Source organism: Meleagris gallopavo, chromosome Z, assembly GCF_905368555.1.
Source record: "Meleagris gallopavo chromosome Z, MGAL_WU_HG_1.1, whole genome shotgun sequence".
Classification (NCBI taxonomy): domain Eukaryota; kingdom Metazoa; phylum Chordata; class Aves; order Galliformes; family Phasianidae; genus Meleagris; species Meleagris gallopavo.
In genome coordinates, this window is record NC_139435.1 from 37,576,125 (window position 1) to 37,595,603 (window position 19,479).

General features: G+C 33.0%; 1 protein-coding gene across 6 annotated transcripts in view; it reads left to right on the forward strand.

Annotated features, from left to right (window-relative positions):
- Window positions 1-19,479, forward strand: part of VPS13A (vacuolar protein sorting 13 homolog A) — a 94,563-nt gene that overhangs the window by 38,380 nt on the left and 36,704 nt on the right. For all 6 annotated transcript variants that reach the window (XR_014880653.1, XR_014880652.1, XR_014880651.1 and 3 more), the window contains exons 30-50: window positions 638-754; window positions 843-946; window positions 1,355-1,522; window positions 2,163-2,470; window positions 3,156-3,303; window positions 4,071-4,218; window positions 5,436-5,560; window positions 6,432-6,601; window positions 7,246-7,466; window positions 8,171-8,403; window positions 9,883-9,975; window positions 10,464-10,820; window positions 11,623-11,724; window positions 12,138-12,296; window positions 12,412-12,673; window positions 13,591-13,751; window positions 14,178-14,281; window positions 15,585-15,882; window positions 16,998-17,393; window positions 18,009-18,113; window positions 18,207-18,353. Coding sequence is in view for 3 of the 6 variants with exons in the window: in XM_085214165.1 (XP_085070291.1) it covers window positions 638-754; window positions 843-946; window positions 1,355-1,522; window positions 2,163-2,470; window positions 3,156-3,303; window positions 4,071-4,218; window positions 5,436-5,560; window positions 6,432-6,601; window positions 7,246-7,466; window positions 8,171-8,403; window positions 9,883-9,975; window positions 10,464-10,820; window positions 11,623-11,724; window positions 12,138-12,296; window positions 12,412-12,673; window positions 13,591-13,751; window positions 14,178-14,281; window positions 15,585-15,882; window positions 16,998-17,393; window positions 18,009-18,113; window positions 18,207-18,353 (3,926 nt within the window). In the remaining 3 variants the exon portion in view is untranslated. The remainder of the gene's footprint in view (window positions 1-637; window positions 755-842; window positions 947-1,354; window positions 1,523-2,162; window positions 2,471-3,155; window positions 3,304-4,070; window positions 4,219-5,435; window positions 5,561-6,431; window positions 6,602-7,245; window positions 7,467-8,170; window positions 8,404-9,882; window positions 9,976-10,463; window positions 10,821-11,622; window positions 11,725-12,137; window positions 12,297-12,411; window positions 12,674-13,590; window positions 13,752-14,177; window positions 14,282-15,584; window positions 15,883-16,997; window positions 17,394-18,008; window positions 18,114-18,206; window positions 18,354-19,479) is intronic.

Genomic DNA, 19,479 nt, shown 5'->3' on the forward strand with positions numbered 1-19,479 from the left:
TGTGAGATTGTTTTAATTTGTGATGGTTTTTAATTTCAGTTATGCTAAGGCATGCTTGGATACAAGGTACATTTGTGTATACAAGGTTTTCTGTGAACTTAAAAAGTTCTGTTCTGTGACTTACTAAGCTGTGAACAGAAGATACAACACTTCTCTATCTTTGAACCATTTTGCTATGCAAGCAAATACTGAATTGCTTGTAGTTTTACAAAACTATTGCAGGCAAGATTAAATCATTTTCCATATAAAAATTTTTCTATAGAGATTCTGTAGTTCAATTGCTTGGTCATTCCAGAACTGAACTAAAGTTAACGCGTGTTACTGAGGGCATTGTCCAAATGTCTCTTGAACATGGGGCATCAACCACTTCTCTAGGAAATCCATTCCAGCGTTTGCCCTTACTCATGTTAAAGATGTTAGTAGGCGTAACTAAAATCTGAAAAGACTTGTAAGGGACAGCAACAAAGTAGTTTTTCTTTGCCCATTTTCCTCCTGTCCTTGCTACTGTGAGTGCTGTATGTTTTCCCAACAATGTAGACTAGGGTTTTGAAAATGGATATTAAATTTTACATCTCTTGCTCCTCCTTCAAGAAATGCTCTTTTTTTTTTTTTTTTTTTTTTTTTAAATTTCCTGCAGCATCAAAAAAATCAAAGAATGAAGACGTTATTGACCTCAATATCTGGGCGGATTTATCCTGTTTGCGTGTCTTTATTAGAGAGAAAAAACACAGAATAGCTGAAATTCACATTGAAGGTAGGAACCAAACTTAAATCACAGAGGTATAATTCCATATGTGGAAGAGCCTGTACATTTTGTGGGTTTTTTTTGTTTTTTTTTTCAGGTCTGGATAGCCAAGTGATCATGAGAAAAACAGCAACAGAAATAACCGCAAAACTAAAAAACATTGTTATTGTGGATTCTGATGAGATGGCACTATATAACAAGGTATACATTTGCATCTATCATTGATTTCTGACTGGTTTATAAATGCAAAATTGAAATTTGTGAAATTTTTGTTTTAAATGCTCCCAGTAAACATAAAGAAAAGTTTTGTTCTCTGTAAGCAAATTTATTTGAATCTCTAGCCAGTAAGAGCTACACAAAAATTGATTTTGTGGAACCTTGATTTCTGATTACTCAGTAGGTTCAATCAATAGAATTATTAATGATGAGATTCTAAATTAATATTTTTAGCTATTTCAGAATTGTTTTTTTGTTTGTTTGTTTTTCCATTTACTGTTAAGATATTTAAATTAAAAATGTCTTCAAAGTGTGAGTTGCTATGTTTTACTTTGGAATTCGTATTCTCTAGCATAAGTTTTTACACTGAAGATGCTCTACTTTCTTCTTCAGGCTCTTTACATCACAGGAAAAGAAGTCTTCAACTTCAAAATCATATCTTACGTAAATGCTACGGATGGTATTGCATACACAAATATGGATGTTGTTGACAACCGTGTTTACTTAACTGTTGGTTGTATTCAAGTAGTTTTTGTCAACAAATTCTTTTCTTCTATTTTGGTGAGTTAAATTTTCCATTTGCTATTTTTTAACATGGAAATGCCATTGCCAAAGCTATGGAATGATAAAGCATCCAACATGGGATAGTGTCCATTTTGTGTAAGAATACTTACATAATCTCATAAAACCTTTGCTGGAACTGTCCTTGGGCTATCAACTTCACTCTAGTTTTGTGGAGTGGATGGCTAAGCAACGATATCTGCTAGTATTGTTAGGCTTCTATTTCTTTAAGTGATGTAGCAACTTCTAGATATACATACTGTTCAGGGTTGTTTAGTTTTGGAAAATAAATATTAAGCCATGAAAATAAATGCCTCCTCCATAAACTCTGCCAAGTAAATCTATCCTTTGTACTCCAAAAGAGTATATAAAACATACAAGTCTAGTTGTAGGGTAATGCCTGTTGCCATCTGATTTACGAAATATTAAATATTGATATTTATTTTTATATAGGCATACTGTATATTGTATTTTTGAAAGATGATTTCAAAGTTACCCTGGGAAGGAATTCAGAAAAACTGTAGCAAAAATCTATCTTAACATGATCTGCTATTTAAAATAGAGAGATTTCATATTTTTATTTAAAATTCTAAGATAAAAATACTATGATAAACCTCCCAATTTTTGCATTTTTTTCTAGGCTTTTATAAATAATTTTCAAGCTGCCAAGGAAGCTCTTACTGAGGCAACAGTTCAAGCAGCAGAGAAAGCAGCTACAGGTGTGAAAGAGCTAGCAGAGCGTAGTTCTCGTTTGGCACTAGATATCAATATTAAAGCACCGGTTGTGATAATTCCACAGTCAGCAATTTCTGCAAATGTCCTGGTGGCTGATCTTGGTCTAATCACTGTAAAGAACCGATTCTTTATTGCTAAAACAAATACTCGATATAATCTCCCACCTGTTCTTGACTCTATGACGGTGAAATTGAGTGAACTGAAGTTATACAGGTAACGTAGCATAAACATTTATCAAATTCATGTAGTTTTTGTGGGACATTTCAATAGAAGAGTTTTGAGAATTTGTTATTAAAATAGTTAATGATGGGCTGTTGCTGAATGCACTATTATCTTGACACATAGCAGCAAAGAGTAAAGATTTTGTAAAAACAGAAATTATAATTTGGGAGAAATAGAAATCTACACATTGAATAATAGACTTACGAATTATTCACAGTGTTGAGACAGGTTAAACCTGTTTACAAATGGCTAGTTTGATGCTGCTGGATTTCTTTAAAAGTTGTACTTAGCAGGAAAGAAATTAAACCAGATGGATGTAATAAACAAATAAGTAGAGAATGAGACAACACAGGGGATAAAGAGCAGGAGAGGAATAGGAAGGAGATTTTCAAACAAAGTTCTAAGAGAGAATGGGTTGCTCTTCAATGAAGACCTGTGAGGAGGTCATAACATGCAAGGAGTTAGTATGCTACATGCCTGGACATATGCCTGAAGACTCCTCCCTGCTAAGAAAGCATGTTTAATTGATGGAATAAAGCTTAACCAGAAATTTGAAGAATAGTGCACTCAATTATTTTAAGACTGGTTTACAGTACTCCTAAATAAGATTAGGAAAATGAGTGTAGGAATGTGTAAATATACTGTGTCAAGATGACAGAATTTTGTTTCTTCGCAGGTCATGCTATGAGCAGAATTCTTTGCAAACTGAAGTAGAGCTGCTGCAACCTCTCAATCTGGAAGTAGCTGTTGAACGAAATTTAGCTGCTGCATGGTATAATGAGGTTCCTGATATTGAAATATCTGGACGACTCAAGCCTATGAATGTAAGCAGTTAGTTTTGAAAACAGCTGCTGAAATACCTATGGAAAATAGATATTCTCCTGTCCATAAAAGCCTATGATCCCTAGATTATTATTTGGTCTAAAAATACATAGGTAGAATTGGATTTTGTCACTTCATATGGAGATAGGAAGTGAATAGCTTTTTGTTGTGATCTAAGAACTGTAATCTGCGATTCTGCAGACAAATTTTCTGCTATTGCTATTGTCAGATAAAAACAACTATGCTTTTACAGCCTTGTTTTATGTCTTTCCATCTTTATAGGATTCAAAACATGGATTTATTAGTCCATTAATCTGATGATCATCTTCAGAATTCACACCTACAACAAGCTTCAATCTGAGTTAGGGCACATGCTCATTTAAATTAAGCATCATAAGATGTAAAGCACATCAGCTGAAGAAATAAACCAATTGGCTAAGTTAAAAAAAAAAAAAAAGTAACTCTTACTGTAAAGTACCTTGTGACTACATACATTTAACAGTTTTGAGCAACTGTATGTCAAACTGTGTGAATGCCTTCTAACATACAATTTTTAAATTGCAGAAAAAAAAATAGTGGGAAGAAACGAAATAATATGTGAACTACTTTTGATTTCTAGAATTTACATTGAGGAATTATGTGGATTTGAGAAATATTTTACTTCGTTCTTAAACTTGGTTTATTTATATCTTTTAAAAACTTAGATTTCAGTTATCAAAACTTTAATGGACAGAGATGTTCTGAGTTCAATAACAATATTTTTTTTAAGCTAATACTCAGTCAAGAGGACATTACAACAATACTGAGGACACTAAATGAAAATATAGGTGAAAGCTCGGGTGCATCACCACCTTCACAAGAACTGAAAGATACAACCAGTCGTAGTGATATCCGCAGTACTTCAGAGCACTCTGCAGGTAATATTTTGTATTATTGAGTGCTGCTTAGCATTTTTACATTTTTCTTTCTACTTTTACTTTCTATTAGATTTACCTTTATAAAAATGTGCTAGATTCCGTTGTTTGTAACAGAAAGCCTTTATTATCTGGACGCTGTGTTTTGAAATATATTCAGCCACTAGGAACAATGGGGCTGCTGTAGTAAATCTTGTACGATATAGTACTTTTATGTAAGGACTGTCTTGTGCTCACTGCATTACTGCCAGAAGAACATAAAATTTGGTGTTGGTAGCATCCCACTTCGGGGAAGTTGTTCTATTAGTCTTTTTTCCGTGTATCCTGATTCTGTTGTCAGTAGTATTTTTAAACTGTATGTCTTTTCATGTTTGTAGAACAGAACAAAAATAGTCCAGTTGGAGGGGACCTATAAAGACTGTCTAGTCTGACTGCCTGGCTACTTCAGGGATAACCAGAAGTTAAAGCATATTATGCAGTCTATTGTCCCAAAGCCTCTTGAACACCGACAGCCATGGGGCATCTACCACCTCACTAGGAAACCTGTTTCAGTGTTTGACCACCTGCACAATAAAGAAATGTTCCCTGAAGTTCACTCTGAACCTCCTCTAGTACAGCTTTTTGCCTCTTGTGTGCCCTCTCATTGGTGACAAGGAGGAAGAGATTGTTACCTCCCTCTCCACTTTCCCTCCTCTTTGTAGAGTACAGTAAGGTCATCTCTCAGCCTCTTTTTCTGTCTTCCTTTTCTTGAACAACCTAAGTGCCCAAAGCCACTTCTCAGAGTATGTGCCTTCCAGGCTGCCATGGCACTGTGATGATCTATGTTGAGCCTAATTATGACATTGCTACAGTTGTCTCTATTGAGTAGGAATAACTGACCATAAACTGTTCAGCACATACTCAAAAACAAAGCAAAGAGGGTTCAGAAATTGTATTTTGTGGAATATTTATTTACACAATAGAGTATACCATTAAGGGATGTTTTACATCTTTGTCTTAAAATAATCAAAGTTGTACGTGGAAACCACAAAAAGAGTGTTTTCTCAAACGTGTGTGGCTTTGCCAACAAGAATTGGATTGGATTTAATTGAAATGGATTTACATGTGGAAGAATAGGGAAGCTGTAATCTCTTCTAGTCATTTGTCAGAATATATTTTTTCTTATTTGCTGTCAGCAAATAAGTTCTTAAATATTGAAGTGTTCTTCTGATTTCTGAAAGGTGTAACTCTTGTGACATCAGCTGTGGTGGAATTGCATTCACCTGTGAAAATAAAAACAACACTAAAACTGGATTTCAGATTCGACTCTTTGACTTTAGTGTTATATAATTCAAATTCAAAACAGGTAAGTATAATTTTGATTACATGGAACAAAAAAAATATGTAGAGTCTTTTAAGTTAATAACAGTAGTATTTTAGTTTATCTGCAAAGAGTGATTTCCAGCAGTAGTAACAAACAAAATATAAATAACAAACTATTATTTTAATTATTTTATTAATTATTTTATTAATTACTTTAATCACTTGTCAAGGTAGAGAATAAAAAATCATAGCACATCGTATCTGGCTGGAAGCTTCTGTATCTTCAAGTCTGAAAGCTCATCTTGATAGAAAGAATTTTGGGGGGAAAAAAAAAAGAGGGCTATGTAGACTTTCTTCTATTGATACATTCATGTGTGAACATATTAATCAACTTGTGGAGAGAGGCCTTTAGAATTTGTATCTTAGTATGAATGCCTATGTCCTCTTCTTGGTTTAAATTTATAAAATTTGTCAGCAAGTGTCTGACTGGAAGTTTGTTAGTAATTTATTGTAAGCTTGTAGTGTTTTGTACTGGAGCTTGAAAACTTCTCCTGTATCTGGCTATACAGTGTGTTTTTGCATAGGACAAATTTAATTTCTCACATTTGACATTTCTACGTCTACTTTGTAATTTTTAACGTAAAATGGCAAACCATTATAAATTGTATATGACAGTTCTACTTTCTCTTAAACATCTCCCCTTCATTAATGTAATCTTACTCTAGCAATCCAGTAGAAAACTGAAGCTTTGTTTATGAGGAGCTTTCTCAGTATATTATTGATTTTTTATTTTCTCTTTTGTTTTACTACTGAGTTTATTTAAATTGTTAGAATTCTTATCAAATAAAGTAATGTGTGTAATTTCGATTTCCTGTAAGCAAACATACAAATGTATTTTCACTTCATTTACACAGGGTACAAATTTGGATCAGAGAGATGATCTTTTGAAGCTTGCAGAGTTTAAGTTGCTGTTGATGTCAGCCGCTGTGAAAATGTTATCAGATGGCTCAATGAATGCTTCGGTCAAGTTAGCAGACTGTACATTAGATGATGAAAGACAGGCAATCCACAAGGCTACACCAAGGTCTGTGTTTCAACATGAAATACTATTTAACTGGAGTTTGCCCAAGAGCTGCAAATATCCATGATTTGCATCTAGTGTTCTGCTAAATCAGCAGATTTTTTATAAGAATAGTCCTTTATGTATGTGCTACAGTTTCTGTACACATGAAGAAGATCCATGTCCTTTTGGCCATTTCTTCCTCACGGTGTTTGTGAGAGACCAATATAAATGCTATAAACAAAATTTGGATATGAAGTGGCTCAGTGCAGGTGGAAACAACTTTTACTTTCATGTTTAATAAAACAGTGGGGAAATAATACTAAGATTACTTAAGTTTGTCACTCTTTATCAAGTAAAAGTGCAACACTTTCATAAGTCAGCAAGTAATTGTGATGGTTTGATTTCATTTTGAACTGTTAAAATTATAAACCTCTTTAATTGCTACTATGTAGGAGTCCTGTCATTTTTGAAGTTTTGTAGAATTTATGTTCATGTTGATTGGATTATTCTTTAAAGCATTGATTATGCTATAAAGTTTTCAGTATTACTTTTTAAATTCAGTCTTATTCAAGTTTTGCAGCTGGAGTGAGATCCTAGATTATCTTTCAGTTATTTGTGGTTGTTTTCTTATTGTTTCGCTGAATGCTGTCTTAATGGTCTTTCAGGATGGTGGAAATGAAGCACGGATTTGAAAAGAAAGTTATGATGGATATAAGCTATAAGCAGGGGAGAGATGGCACTGTTCTTGATGTGATTGTTCAAGAGATATATCTTTGTGCAAGCATGGAATTTCTACTTACAGTTGCAGATATATTCCTAAAAGCTAACGCAGAAAGTGCTGCAGCACAGAGAAATCTCAGGCACTCCTTACCTTTAAAAGAGCAAGGTATGTGCTGGAAATAGTGAAAAAAATTATATTTAAATATCCAGTTACTTTCAGTATTTATAACATTCTTAAAATTATTATACTCTTTTCATGTTATTTCCATTATCTATGTGCATAGAGCAGCTTTTTTTTAACCATTAATGTTTCCTTCTTTGCAATAAAGAAATTGTCTCATGTCCCTCAGCCTTTACTTATAAATGAAATTTATAAGTAGGATCAAAAATAGGAACAACTAAAAATATGTTGCTACAATAAAGTGAAAATGACAGTTAGATTTGACAACCCTAAATTTGTTTGATTGTCTTAGCATTCTCAATGAATGGTTGAATTCAGCCCAATAGCTACTCAGAACTATTGTCGTTTCATTTGTCCATTGATTTGCTCTTCTCCATACATCACAGAAAAAATTTCTAACTTGAGTAATCAATTTAGAGTCCAACACTATAAAGAGTATATCTGACATTAGAAATAATCATTAGAGAACCAGAACTGGTAATGGGATTTTTAGGCTTCTGTGCCTCAGAAAATTCACATCAAATCTACAAAGCTAGTTGTCGTTGATTTTGTTTTCCTTCACCATAAACCTTAGCTGATCTTGCTGGTAAATCTTTAAAACAGTTCTAATGTTATAAATAAAAAAGAGATGTAAGTAACAACTGTTTAAGCTTTGAACAATTGACCTAACTGAATTTCTATTTTTGAAGCACCTCTGCAGCCTGTATCTATGATGGAAATGAACATTATTGTTAAAAATCCAGAAATTGTGTTTGTGGCTGAATTAACAAGAAGTGATGCTCCTGCTTTGGTAGTTACAGCACAGTGTGAGGTCTTCATTAAAAATAGTCCTGAAAGGTACAGCATGACAGCTGCTGTTAAAGAGGTACAAGTAAAAGCGTGCCCATTTCTTCCAGAAAAAAGGAAAGGGAATGTAACTACGGTAAGTTTAAAAACATCCAGTTTGTATTTAAAAGGCACTGTGTAACTTATGCTACTAGAATAAAAGTTATTTCTGAAGTTTTATATTATGTATACATGAATAAAATTCTGTGTTTGGTTTATATTGTTGCTTTTGTTCTTGTCAGATCAGACAAAAAAAATCTTATCTTAATGTGTAGCTTTGAGGTTTCTTTCAATGACAAGGTCAAAATTAAGATCCAAGAGGAGAAAAAATGGTATTCATTTCTTACATCCTGTGTAAGCCAAATGACTGGCGGTTTGCAAGAATACTCTGTTTTAAATGCCACGTAGCAAGTTTGGAATTTCAGTCTGAAACTTTCCATTAAATAAGTATGTGAGTGTATAGCAAGGAGTCACAGACAGAATGGAAAGTTTCTGATTGTGATTCTGATAATTTTATGAATAGCTTACTGTAAATGATTCATAAAATTATCAGTGAACTAGAGATTCAAATGAGATTCCACTGTCTTTAGTCAAGAAATGAAACATCTGACATGATATTTTATGAAGATCACAAGGTTCTGGATATTTGTATTAACGTGAAGTTTTTATAATATCTAAACTTTTGGAACACATGCGATAGATTTTTTTTTTTTTTCTTCTTATAAATAGATTTTATCACGTGAGATGTGAAAACTAACCCCTGCTTTAAGAGTAGCGTGGTGCAGTGAGGTTCTTTTCCTGCATTTCTGCATACATGTGCCTTAGAATGTAGTATTTTCATTTCTTGTTGTACCACAAAAAATAAAATGATGAATTTGAGCAACAATGGATAAAATAATAATGCGAACAAAAATTGTTAAATCAAACTTGCTTGGTAAAACTGATTCAGGGTATTTCTGTGTCAGCAGCATCTGATTTAGATATGGATAGAGATGTTGGGAAAGGTCACAAAAGTAGCATTTCTGGAAATATATGTTTTTCAGTCACTTACCATCTCAGGTAGTTGACTTGGGAGCAAATTTTGCTGTCAATAAAATATTAGCAGAATCTAACTACATTTGCTTACTTTATTAATCAAACAGAGCTATGAGTTTTGTTATATTGATAAATGGGAATATGCAAGGGCTGATTATAAAGTCAAGCTGGAACTGAATATGATTGAAAAAGTCATTTATTTATTTGATATGTTGTTACTGTGTCATTAATTGTCAAGTCTGATTCTCCTCAAAATTTACAAACATGATATGCATGTAGTATTTGAAGACATCTGCAAACTTTACCTAAATAAAGACATTGCTGTAGTGTGATACATTTTGCTGTAGCTGATATTTGGTACTTTACTGAGGTTATATTTCTGATGCTTGTTTTTCTTTACACTGGAACACATTTCACATAGTGTTCGGATTACTTTTAATTTTGAAGAATAGGCAATATATTTTCAATGTTCTTGATGTGTGGTATTTTAAATGATATTATTTTTTTTTTCTCAACATGTATTTTTTACTCTTTTGTGTAGGTATTACAGCCTTGCGACTTCTTCTTTGAAATGAAACGGTCTGGTAATAATCCACAGTCAGCTGATCTAATGATTAAATCTCTGACAGTAAAAGTAGGTAGAATTTTATTTTACTTTTTCTTCTACTCCTTCCTGCTCAGATGGCTTCAAAGTTACTTATGGGATATGTCTCTTTAAAAAGATAAAAACTAAAAATCAAGAATGACTGAAATGGTAAATTGTTTCTGTTTTTCATCAGATCACCTTGCTGCTTTGGCATGTAAAAACAAATAAAATTGATGAATAACAAGTAAGTCACAAAAGCCTAAGTTTTACAAGAATGTGTGAAGTGCCGACTCAGCATTTGAAGTATGACACTCAATAATGTAGTTTTGAAAGATCTTGTCTGGCAGAAAGGTTGAAAATATGAACAGATTAAAATATAGCTTGTGGAAAGAAATGTGTTTTCAAATGTGAGGAAAGATGTCTGTAGAAAACTATTTTGTTAATGTAATTAGTTATGATTGTTTTGTCTGAAGGTAGCTGACTTTTCTTCCTGTGCTAGCTTCTGATTTCCAATTTTTCCAACTTCCTATTTGTAGGTTTCACCAATAATCATAAATACAGTAATAACTATTACCTCCGCCCTTTATCGAACTGCAGAAACAACAGAAGAAGAGATTAGTCAAACTCCTCCAGGCTTGTGGAATATGAAAGACTTAAAAGATCTAAAATTGTGGTTTCTTGAAGAGTCAAATGAAAGTGAAGACACAAGTCCAATCACTGAACTGGTTCCCACAGGGCAGTTATTGAAAATGAGTATAGAATCTGTTGTTCTTACACTTGAAGCTGGGGTTGGGCACCGAACTGTACCAATGCTCTTAGCCAAGTCCTCATTTCTAGGAGAAGTCAAAAACTGGAGTACTCTCATCAACCTACATTCTCAGCTTGAGCTAGAGGTGAGAAATTCTAGATAAGGAAAGAAGGAAAGAATTTCCTTAGTATATTACCTCATTATATTATTTAGAATATAAAAGAGAAATGATCTGTATATTTGATGATTGAACTCTCGAAGACATCCGTTGTAGGAGCAGGAGTGGATAAGATGCTAAAGTAGTGAAAGCAGAAAATCTAATGCATTAGATTTACTATATTAATGGCAGCAATTGAGATCATACAGTCTCAAATTTATACATATTAATACTCTCTATAGTGTCCTGAATGCTTATTGTGACGATATTAAATTTTGAAGAACCACAGGCTAAAACTCATGAATGATGTTAAATTAAGATTACTACAGAATATATTAATGTGTCCTACTTTCAAATATTATGTGGTATCAGTATCTTATATGAGTCTTCCAAACTGGCTTATATTTGGAAATTAATAATGTAAAATTAAGTAACTCTTGTAGGTAGATTCTTCCTTATTTTGTAGCACCTAGAAGTAGCTTTCAGTACCTAGAATTTAAACTAAAATTATATTTTAAATGAGAGAGCATATAAAACTTTTTTGGAAAGAGAACTTATAGTAGAGACTTAAATGCATCATTTATTTCATTATGCATTTTCTTCGTTTTATGAAGGGAGCTAACTAAAAGTCTAGCCTGATTATCTTTCTTTTTTTCTTTTTTTTTTGTTCCTGAAGAAATTAATATATCTGTAAATCAGAATTTTAAGTCCCTTAAAATATACATAGTATATGTCTTCTAGTATTTTAAGTAGTGTATAATTTCTTAACTGACATTTGCATTTCCGATAGGTGCACTATTTTAATGAGATGTTTGGAGTTTGGGAACCTTTACTTGAGCCACTAGAAATAGAGAAGACTGACTTATTTAAACCATGGATTCTTGAAATCAAGGTATGTTTTCCAAAGCTTAACTCTGGGAAAATCTTTCATTTAAATTATTCTTTGGGGAAAATAAACCAAGCAACAAACAAGCAATCATAACTCTTCACCTTTTAGTAAGAGACTATGCTGATTCTGGTCTCAAAGTAGGTAAGTATATTATTAAGGAAGAGGGATGAAAAATAATGTATTTAGCTCTGTTACTGGAATTTCATTCATGCCTGAGATCTATTCATTGCCTATTGCCTTCTTTATTCCTTCTCTTTTCTTGTTTTAACTTGAAAATAGAAATACAAATGAAATAGGAATATCGGTATAGGGCATAGAAGTGGGAAGAGGAGAGGAAATAAAAAGTATTGAGATGAAACTTCCTCTGCAGAAAAAATGATAAGAATTCTTAAAAAAAAAAAAAAATCTTCTTTCAGATGAAGAAGAAAGCTAAAAAAGCATTAGTTGAATCAGATGCAGAAGAAGAAAACTATAAAATTCCAGAATATAAAACAGTAATAAGTGTTTCCTCAAAAGACCAGCTGAATATTACATTATCCAAATGTGGACTGCAAATGTTGAGTAACTTGGGAACGGTAAGAAAGATAACTTTACTATACAGTGTCAGATTTCCGTTAAGTGAATATTTGCACAAATTCTCTTGTTGAAGCCTTACTCCATTTACTTATGTTTTGTATCTTTACTTTCCAGGCATTTGCTGAAGCAGCTAGTCAAACTTCAGATATCTTCAAAAAAGACCAAGCGCCATTTGTACTAATAAATTCTTTGGGACTTGCCATCACTGTCTTGCCTAGTGATTCTTTCAGTGTCCTCGATGTTGAATTTGGAGCAAAAATATTTGATTTAAAAGACGGAGGTAGTTTAAATATGGAATATGTCAGATCTAAAAGTGAGAGTGAACAGTTCACAGCAATGACAACCCTGAGTAGCAAAAGGTTTTATATTCAAATCTGTAAGTTCCAAAATTCACAAACCATCATTTTTTGTAAATACTTTGTAATGCACCTTGTATTTGTCACATGGTTATCCAGTGTTTACTGACATGAAAGCATTGTTTCTTTGGACTGTAGATGCATGCTAGTTTTTGAAATACTTATCTGGCCTTCATAGCTAAAAGTCATGCATATCTTGTTAATTTCTGTAGCATAAGCTTTCCGTTATGATAATTTATTAGATTACTAATTGTTGTTTCATAATTTTACTGCAATTACTTTTTTGTTTATAGTCACATATTAGTGCATAATGGAGCTGTCTATTTTTACAACATTTTAGTTTCTAACAGTACTGAGTGTTGTATATATGCATGTTTCCTTGAGGGAAAAGTCAAGAAAAAATGTTTTAAATAATTTAAATATAGTTATAGCTAAAATTTAGCTGTTTTTGATGGTTTGAGTTAACCATGTATGTTGGTTTGTTATACCAATTGACAGTTTTTCAAGATTGATGTCTCAAACCACTTGTGACCAGATTATTTGTTTATAGTTTATAGTTATAGAATTGTTTTTTGCAATATATATGTGCAATACCCTATTAATAAGCCATTAGATTTTGTAAATATTTATTTGTAGGCACTGATGTTATTAGCAGAGGCAACAGCTGCGAGGTATTTAAGTTACAGGTTCATTTACTCCTTTTCCTGTGTGGAGGAAAAAGGAATCTTTCCTGTTTGGTCCCATGACAAGATTGTCAGTTAGACTAAAAGGGATCATTGTACTTTTTCATCTGCTTTAATTTTTTATTTTTTTTATTATTTTTTTTTTTTACAGATTGAACGCTATAGCAAATACTCTTGAACACATCTTTCTCTTTTTTTTAAATATATCTTAATTCTCCTTTTGAATGTTTTGTTTCTGGCTTTGCAAATTCTAGGTCCACATAATCATTCTACTGTCGAGAAGATTCCGCTGACTAAAGTGGGTCGGTGTATTTACAAAGTAAGACATGAGGAGTCAGGTGTTGAAAGGTCCATTGTCTGCCAAATTGATACTGTTGAAGGAAGCAAAATGATAACTATTCGTTCTCCTATCCAGGTATATAACCAGGATCCTTTCCTGCATTGTAGTTTCATTTACTTTTTAATTATTTTCTTTTTAATGAATGTAGATGATCTCATAGTCTTTAAAATCATTTTAAAAAGCAGTTTGCAAACTGATCTCAGCAATTCATGTAACTTTGCAAGTATGCATTATAAAATAGATTAGAAGAGATTTTAAAAAATAAAAAGCTTTTTCAAAGGTACTAAAACATTGGATATGAAGGAGCTGGAGTTCAGATTGCAAAATATTGTTCAATTAGATTTTCTGTTATTAGAGAATCCTTTTGAAATACTTGAGTTTGAATGGGAAATGGGTAAGATAAATAGTGAGAAAGTACTTATTCTGTGCTCTGTTCAACTCATAACAGTTTGTCTTACAAGTATTTCCTTATGTATATTGCTGGATTTTTATTTTGTTTAGATAAGGAATCATTTTTCAATCCCTTTCACTATTTTTGATGAAGGAAGATGTCTTGGGACTGCATCACCAGAGAATGAATTCAACATACCATTATCCTCATACAGGTAGTTTATTAGATTATTCTTCTATCCAATAATATGCTTATACGTTGCTGATTATTGCATGCAAATAACTATGTTAAAAAATAAAAGTCCATTTCCCATTGCTACCATTGCTACCATTGCTATCCACAAATAGATATTTTTTTGATGGAATGATGTCTAGTTATAAGTTACAGCTGCTTTTTGTCTTTTTCTTTTTTTTTTTAAGAGATACTGAAATATAACATTGAATGTAATACACTTAAACTACATCACTGATGTAGAATAGGACTTGTCAATTTTTGAAAGACTTGTCTTACAGTTTATCTATGCTATTAACACCTGCAAGCTAACACCCAATTGAAATTGCAGTGTGTGTGTGTACTGTTTATCTAATCTATTACTAACTTGTAGGCAGATGTTTGTTTTGACAGTTTTTAAGTCTTCTTCCTTCTGTTCTCACCTAAACATCAATCCTTTTTTTTTTTTTCTTTTTAATGATGATAAACACATACTGGCAAGTATTAGTATATATAACTTTTTTGTGCTGAAGTTTGCAAAGCAGTCATAGAATTATGTATATTATAAATATATTATATATATTATATATAGAGTTATAGAATACTTCCATGTTAGGCACAAGGCAATGACAGCATTCCTTCTGCTTCAATTTCATTTTTAGTTGAGTAAGTTACAATGTACTGAAGGTGCTCTTATTTTCATGAACGTTTCTAACTTTCTGTATCTTACTAAATAAGACTATTTAATAAAATTATTTAATAAGAAGGTTTTGCAACGTTCTGATTCCTTGCACAGATACATTGGTGAGTTCCTTTGTACAGGCATGCAACATTAACTGTCAAATCTTCAGTCAAGAAGCATCTGACTGGGTCAAAGCAGTTGCCTTAAAAAAGCCAAGACTATGAAAAATCCATAAATCTAATGCCTAATATGACTAGAAAGAAAGGCACTTCCTACAGATCCATAAGAGTTGGATTGTTTAGTCAGATCTTTTCCTTGGAAGAGGAATATAGCAGCTCTTGTACATGAATTCAGTAGCACCTTCATAACAACCTCCATCAGCCTCTTCTTTTTGAGTAAAGTGTGTGGCAATGTGAGGCAGAAAACAGCAACTAGTATAATGCTCCAGGAACCTGTGAGACCTAATCTACCTCTAGCTTCCTTATTCAAATAAGAAAAAGGCAGGCAATGAGTTACTGTCAGAAATCTTCAAAAATCCAAATAGAGTCTTAATATTACATCCTACTTTTTAGTAATTAAAATATTCAATCTCATACTGAGTGTTTAAAAATGCTTTCATTTACAGATCAGTACTGAGTTTGCTACCCATAGCAGATGAAAATGGAGTGGATGGAGAATATGATATGTGTGAAGGAATTACTTTTGATGAAATTATGAAAAATGTTGACAGCTTATTACAAAGGAAATGCCAGTCTGTGATGTCGACTAACCACTCACTTATCGTCAATATTGTTACTGTAAAAGACACATTGACATCTTCATTATGCTCAGATGATGAGTGGGATTTCTCATATGTCGTACATTTATGGCCTTCTGTTCTTCTTCACAATCTTCTTCCTTATCACATAACGTACTCTGTAGAGGTAATTCTTCAGTGTTCCAGTTTTTGTGATGTTACCTGTTTTTGCTATGAAAGCTGATTAGCTAATTGAAATCTGTATTTAAATAAACTGCTCTTTTACTGTTTTTATGAAGCAGGCTTTACAGATATTACTGGGAAGTCTGTATTTACAGAAATGAAGTGACACCAGAATGGGGGAAAATGGTGTTTTTAATAATCAGTACTACAGATACAAAGGCAAAGAGAAATTTATGCTGTCTAAACTTAATCCTGTGAGAGTTGCTTTCTGTTTTCCATGTGTATCTTGGTCCCAACTAAGCAGTGTAGTTTTTTCTAGAGATTATGACTGCCTCAAGCAATATAATTAGGGCATTCTACATAACATTTTATGTTCTTTCACAAACTGTCATTAACTTCTAGCAGTACCGTGCTAAGGAATTATCCAATTGCTGCCTTTTTACTAAGTTTCTGCTTGAATTACAGCATAAGTGAATATTTATTCCAGGTGAAATTAGGTGCCCTTTGACTGCTAGTGGGCCTTTGAAAGCTGAGCACCAGCTGCTCTCATTTAAAACTCCTAAGACATGTACGATGTCATCATTAGTTCCTCACCACTAAATGTCCTAATCTGTGCATATGTCCAGACTATGTCCTACTACTTAATAATGCAGTTATAGAATACACTGAAATGCTTTTTTCTCAGATGATCTTAGTGACTAGTATTTGGATTCAAGTAGAATAATCTCATCATAGCATTTTATCGTAAATGCACAATTACTAGAGTCAGGGAATGTGATTTCTGCCACATGCTTGAAAGTAACATTTTATTTTCTGTATCTCTCTTATGAATCTTGTGAAATAAATTCTGAGTTGAGGAAATCTGTCATTATGTTGATTTAAACCTGATGACAGATATGTTGTGTTAAATGCTAATGACAATATGTTGTTGTGTTGTTTTTTTTATAAAATGTGGTATTAAGATAGATATTAAAGAATGTAACACAGTTATATATACATAATATGTAACAAACGTTTTATTATTTTTCTCAAATAACTTTCATCTTGATTTTTAAAAATATTTAGAAATATATAATATCAATATAGATATGGGTTTTGACTGTGACTTTTTTTTTTAAGGGAAATGGGAACAAATATCACACTCTACATGATGGATGTTCAGCCCAGATTCATAATGCAGTCTTGGATCAAACAAGGCTAGATTTAGAGCTGCTTAATTATCTTGATCAAAACTGGAAAAGCGAGTACCATATAAAAAGTAACTTACCAGATATCAGCTTCACAACATTTTACTGTATCACAGAGTTGGATAAGACTGAGCTGGACATTGCTGTCCATGTGACATACACAACTGGGCAAATGGTTATAGCAATTCACAGCCCATACTGGATGGTAAACAAAACTGGTCGAATGTTGCAATACAAAGCTGATGGCATTCACCGCAAACATCCTCCAGATTGCAAAAAGCCGCTGCTGTTTTCTTTCCAGCCCAAAAACTTCCTCCAAAATAATAAGGTATTACAATTAATAAAATCTGACTCCCTCTCTCTTACTGTGCCTTTTTTTTTAATTTATTTTTTTTACTTTGAAAGCTATCTACACTTTCATGTTCTGTAAAAATCATGAAACTTAATGCACTTCTGTCTAAAGACAACCTTAAATATTAAAGTACATTGTCAGATATACTTGAGGAAATTTATCAGATATTCCTAAGAAAGAGAAGTTCGTCTTTTATCAGGAAGGAAAACCACTGAGAAAGAAACAATCCTTTATCTCATTTAAGCTACATCAATAAAAGTCCTTGTTCTAAGTAATTCTTAGAAGTTGTTTAAGAATGTGAAACTGTGGTACTTGAAAATTGAATACTTGCAGTTGTGTTTATTACATTCTGTCTGAGATGTTAGTGAGTTGTGGTTTAATTGTAATTTACCATTTGACTTTGCTAAGAGACTTTTAATGGTGCTTACTACTAATTGAGGAATGAATCAATATGGCAATTGTGTCTTATGCGTAGAAATACTGGTGTTTTCAGTATGTGCTTAAGTTTGTATGTATACATGTATACTCTTTATGTGATTCCAGAGGTCAGTGTCTGTAAAGTGAAAATTAATACAAGCTGCTGCTTTATAGGTTCAACTTATGGTAACGGACAGTGAGCTGTCTGATCAGTTTTCACTGGACACTGTTGGAAGTCATGGTTCAGTGAAATGCAAGAGTCATAAAAAAGATTATCAAGTAAGTGAAGTTTATCTTTTGAATTCAGTACTTTCAGGAAATATAAATGAAGTCAGAGCAGAACTGCATCTAACTATTTTTTTCTACTCGCAGGTTGGTGTCACTATCAACAACAGCAGTTTCAATATTACTAGAATTGTAACTTTTACTCCATTTTTTATGATCTCAAATAGAAGCAAGTACACTTTGGAAGTAGCTGAAGAAGGCAAGGAAAAGTGGATACCAATTGTTTTGCAACAGGTAAACTTATGAAGGAAACTCTTTCAGGTGTTTTCTTTAAGAGAAATAAATTACTTAAAACATTTAAAAGATGTGCACGGTGTTCTACAACTATGTCTGAATACACTGTTTTTTCAGTAAGTTTCTGTTCTGTTATCTTTTCTCAGTGAAACTTTTGGACATATAAATGTAAACCAGGTTTGCAATAAGTGGAATGTTTTCTCTTTTACTTGCATCATAAATAGTATGAGGGCTGTTACTGTATTATGTTTCTCCATATGGCACTGAAACTTCTGTTCCATTTATTTCAGTGGTTTGACTGACTTGATGCTTGCATCTAGGACAAGTGGTGCAGAAATGGCAGCTTTTGTGCTGACAAAGCCTGCTTTATTGTAGACTAGGCATGCAGCTTCACTTTTGGCACTGCAGTATCTCTGTGTCTGATACAGTTTTTTTCTGTATGTGCCTTGAATTCCGTGTGTGTGTTTTGAGTTCAGTACATCTCAATTTTCACATTGTGAACTTTCTTCAGAACACATACGAGAAAGAAAGTATCTGGGGGTAATGTTGGATTCAATTTGGAATAATGTAAATGCTGAAAGCATACTGCCTTTTAGGAAGAATAATCTCTCTATTTCCCTCTCCTCTAATGGGTCTTGAAGAGAGAAGATCTAGAATAGAGACAAGCTTGCTAATGTGCTAGCTCATATCTCAGTTGAGTTCACTTCCACATAGTGCTCCCCATTTTTTTTCATTCACTTTTGTCCACTTAAGTTAAGCAGAGTTCTTCCTGCTGCTTCTCAGTTTATCCAAACTTTCTTAATGATAGGCTTTCAAGGAAAAAGCAGTTCTTGAGTGTAGCCCATCTAGTCGTGGGCATGTGTCCTGTCAGGAAAGGAGTTGATCTGTTAAACTTCATTTTCTGTTTTTGAGAGAAATTAATTGCTCTTCAAGTGTTGCAGTAGGAAGGAGTTGGTAGATTTTGAGTGGTATGAAATGGCTTAACAAGGACAAACAGTTCTTTATATTTGCTGACCAGCATGAATCCTTAGAGAAAGAAAATGTTGACCGTATCTGTACTCGAGATTGCTGCTAAGTGTGGAATCATAGAATTGTTTGAGTGGGAAGGAACCCTTAAAAGTCATCA